Source organism: Volvox carteri (assembly GCF_000143455.1).
Source record: "Volvox carteri f. nagariensis unplaced genomic scaffold VOLCAscaffold_96, whole genome shotgun sequence".
Lineage (NCBI taxonomy): Eukaryota > Viridiplantae > Chlorophyta > Chlorophyceae > Chlamydomonadales > Volvocaceae > Volvox > Volvox carteri.
The window spans coordinates 169,342-172,285 of record NW_003307639.1 but is presented as its reverse complement, the minus strand read 5'-3'; the positions used below and the strand labels follow the sequence as shown (position 1 = coordinate 172,285).

The 2,944-nt window shown below is 61.3% G+C and overlaps 1 protein-coding gene across 1 annotated transcript in view; it reads right to left on the bottom strand.

Moving 5' to 3' along the window:
- The window catches only part of VOLCADRAFT_99819 (uncharacterized protein), a gene marked incomplete at both ends in the record, with an annotated part of 30,227 nt that overhangs the window by 26,402 nt on the left and 881 nt on the right, over positions 1-2,944 (bottom strand). The window contains 3 exons of the mRNA XM_002958487.1: positions 590-993; positions 1,596-2,111; positions 2,462-2,526. Coding sequence (XP_002958533.1) covers positions 590-993; positions 1,596-2,111; positions 2,462-2,526 — 985 coding nt within the window. The remainder of the gene's footprint in view (positions 1-589; positions 994-1,595; positions 2,112-2,461; positions 2,527-2,944) is intronic.

Below are 2,944 nucleotides of genomic sequence, written 5' to 3'. Positions count from 1 at the left end.
GCTACGGACCGGTGAATTTAGACCAGCACCGCATCGGACCTCCACCGCCCGTGCGCCTTAATCTCCTCAAGACCCACCCCAGCATTGGCAGCCGCGGGGTCCCGTCCTTGCGCAAGCTGTGGGCCGATATCCTAGCGAGATCTAGCCTCAGCTCCGGCTCGTATCCCTGCAATTCTCCCAGCAATGCATGCAGCCTGTCAGTGAAATCCCTGCGCCGCCAAGCCGAGCCCCGCTTGCCCGGCCAAGTGATTCCCCGTACGAAGAGTGGGGAGTGAACTCAGGCCGTTCTCACGCACTCCAGGTGCCGCTGCACTATGCGAGCGATGGGGATGCCGCTCTGGGTGAGCGCTGCAAGGCACACCAACGCCCCCGTGCCCTTCTGGTCTGTCTTGCTACGTACGATCTGCAGCCCCACACCCCCTCCCGGCAACTCCTCAACGCAGCCCACCTTCAGGGCCGCCAACTCGCTCCTCCAGAGCATCTTGAAAAAACCCAAGACCAGCCAGCAGGCGTCCTGGGTGAACTCCATTGCCCTCCGCGGCTCCGCATTTGCCCTGCACCGTAGCTACGCCACGAGCAGCTTCAGCACCCCCAGGGGCAGGGGTGCCTTCGTCTTGGTCGATGCCGACTCCAGCCTCGCAGCAACGCTTGGCCCAGGGTTCGCTTGACCAGCGGGTCGCGGCTGATATATGCCTCTGGCGAGACTCCCATGAACCACTGCCAGTCCGCCAGGGTGCTCAGCGTGCCGATGACGGTGGAGGCCATGTACCGGCCAACTGCATGCGCTATGAACAGACAGACCAGGTCCCGATTGAGGTCAGACCCACGCTGGCGGGGCAGGGCGCCCGCCTCCGGCACCCCTGCGACCTCTGTGCAGAAGTGTACAAAGTGTCGCCACCCCGACTCGTAGGTGACGGATGAGCTGTCTGTACCGCGCTGCCGTGTAATGCCACAGTCAGCTGTGCCAGTTCCTCCGAACACTCCCATGGGCCACTGTTCCGATACCCGCCGCCGCAAGCAAGCAAGTGGTGCAGCGGTACCAACCGCCGGGGTAGTGCTCCTGGGGTGATTCCGAGGCACTGACGATGCGCCGAGCAGGGGGCAGGCCTCACAGCGCAGATCCCCAGCTCCGCAGCAACGCCCACAGACGGAGCAGCTTCCCTCCTCCCGGTGACAGCCTGCCGGCACTGGCCAACGGGGTGCGGGGGGAATCTAGTTGAGCCTGAGCACAATCAAGTCGTACTCGCTGGGTGCGGCTTCGGCAACCCACGGGAAAAGGCAGTGCCGTCGGGAAGGGCGACCCAGCACTGCAGCGTGCCGGTGCAGGGGTGCCGAAAGGCCATGAATCGGCGCGCCTCTGGCGCCAGCTTGACGTGGTGGAAACCGCTCGCCAGGTCGCGCTTCCCCAGGAAGCCGTTGGCTGGCAGTTGTTCGAGAAGTGTGGCGAGATCACGGAGCGGGCAGGGGAGCTTGGTCATGCACTCGTTGACCCCAGACCGAGAGGGGTCGGTTATGGGACGGATGGAGCCATCAGGCTTGAGGACGACGTGCAGGGGGTTGACGACGGCAGCAAAGTCGGTCTCGGAGCCATGCACGCTGGGGTCATATTGCTCGGTGACGCCGGAAGCCAGGAGGTCATCGAAGTGCTGGCTCATGTCGGCGAGGTGTGGGAGGATAGAGGGATAGTTGTGGAGGTGGTGGGACGGGTTAGGCTCCGCATGGAATGCCCAGACGGCCGTGTTGCGGGATGCTGGCATATCCACTCCATACCGCAGCCATGCCTCGGTGATGAGCTTGCTGCCCGCGTGCCCGAACCAAGGGCGCCCCGGGGCTGGAGGGAGCGGTTCGGGGATTATGGCCGCCCCGCCCGTAAAGCTCAACCCCACTGCCGGCACCAGCACCACCACCGCCGCCGCCGGCGATCCGGCACCCCCCCTCCTGCCCGCCGCCTTGCCACCCGACATCAGAGAGTAAGTGGCGGCGGCGGCGGCAGCAGCCAGTTGCTCGTCCAGCTCTACTCGTACAAAGCCATCCAGCAATGGCGACCTTGGTGCCGCCTCCGCCGCCGACAGTTTTACTTCCGGCTCTCCGGCGGCCGCCTTGCCCGTTGGCTGAGATGGTGGCGGTGGTGGCGGCGGCGGCGGTGAAGGGAACACCGGGTCCACCACCTTCTGTACGACCTCCTCTATCAGGCGAGGTAGCAGATCGCTCAGATAGGCACCCGCACGGAAGAGAGCTGGGGAGGTGTTCACCTGCCACACCGCTACTTCTGGCGTATCAGCCTATCTATCCTCCGGATCAGCTTCGCGCGCGCGTTGTTTATGATCCCCCCGCACTTTCCAATAATCAATCTTCCTTAGAGCCCGGTAAGCTTAGTCTATGTAGCGCGAGACTCATAGACGTGTAGTCGTGGATTCGAGTCCCATACGCGGTAAGAATGTATTATGAAATGTAAGCTTACTAGTTGAAATCGGCGAGTATGGCCGCGAATGCTGCCAAGTGCGAGGTCCTTCACTTTTGGGGGCACTACACGTGAGCGAAAGCGGCTTATGGAAGCTGCGTATCGGTTAGGTGGGGTGGGGTTGGGGCGCTGACCGGCAACGAGACGGCACGGTACCTCGGGTTGCACTATGGCCCAGGAGTGCGGTTTTCAGCATGTACCAAGCAACTACTCGCAGCAGGGAGGCGGCCAGCACCCTGTGTCGAGATAAGAAAATTACCACCCCCAAGCTATGTATGTCTCTCTACAATACACTAGTTGTACCGGTGTTTTCTTAATAATATATCCGAATTCCGAATAAAAAATGTTCGTGGTCCTAAAAACTAGGAATGAATAATGTTTCCGACCGTACAAGTTCATTCCTCCAGCCAAAAATGGGCTGTCCATGCCAAAGCCGCTAGGATCTTACAGAACGACATACATATTAACCATATCATAGCAATG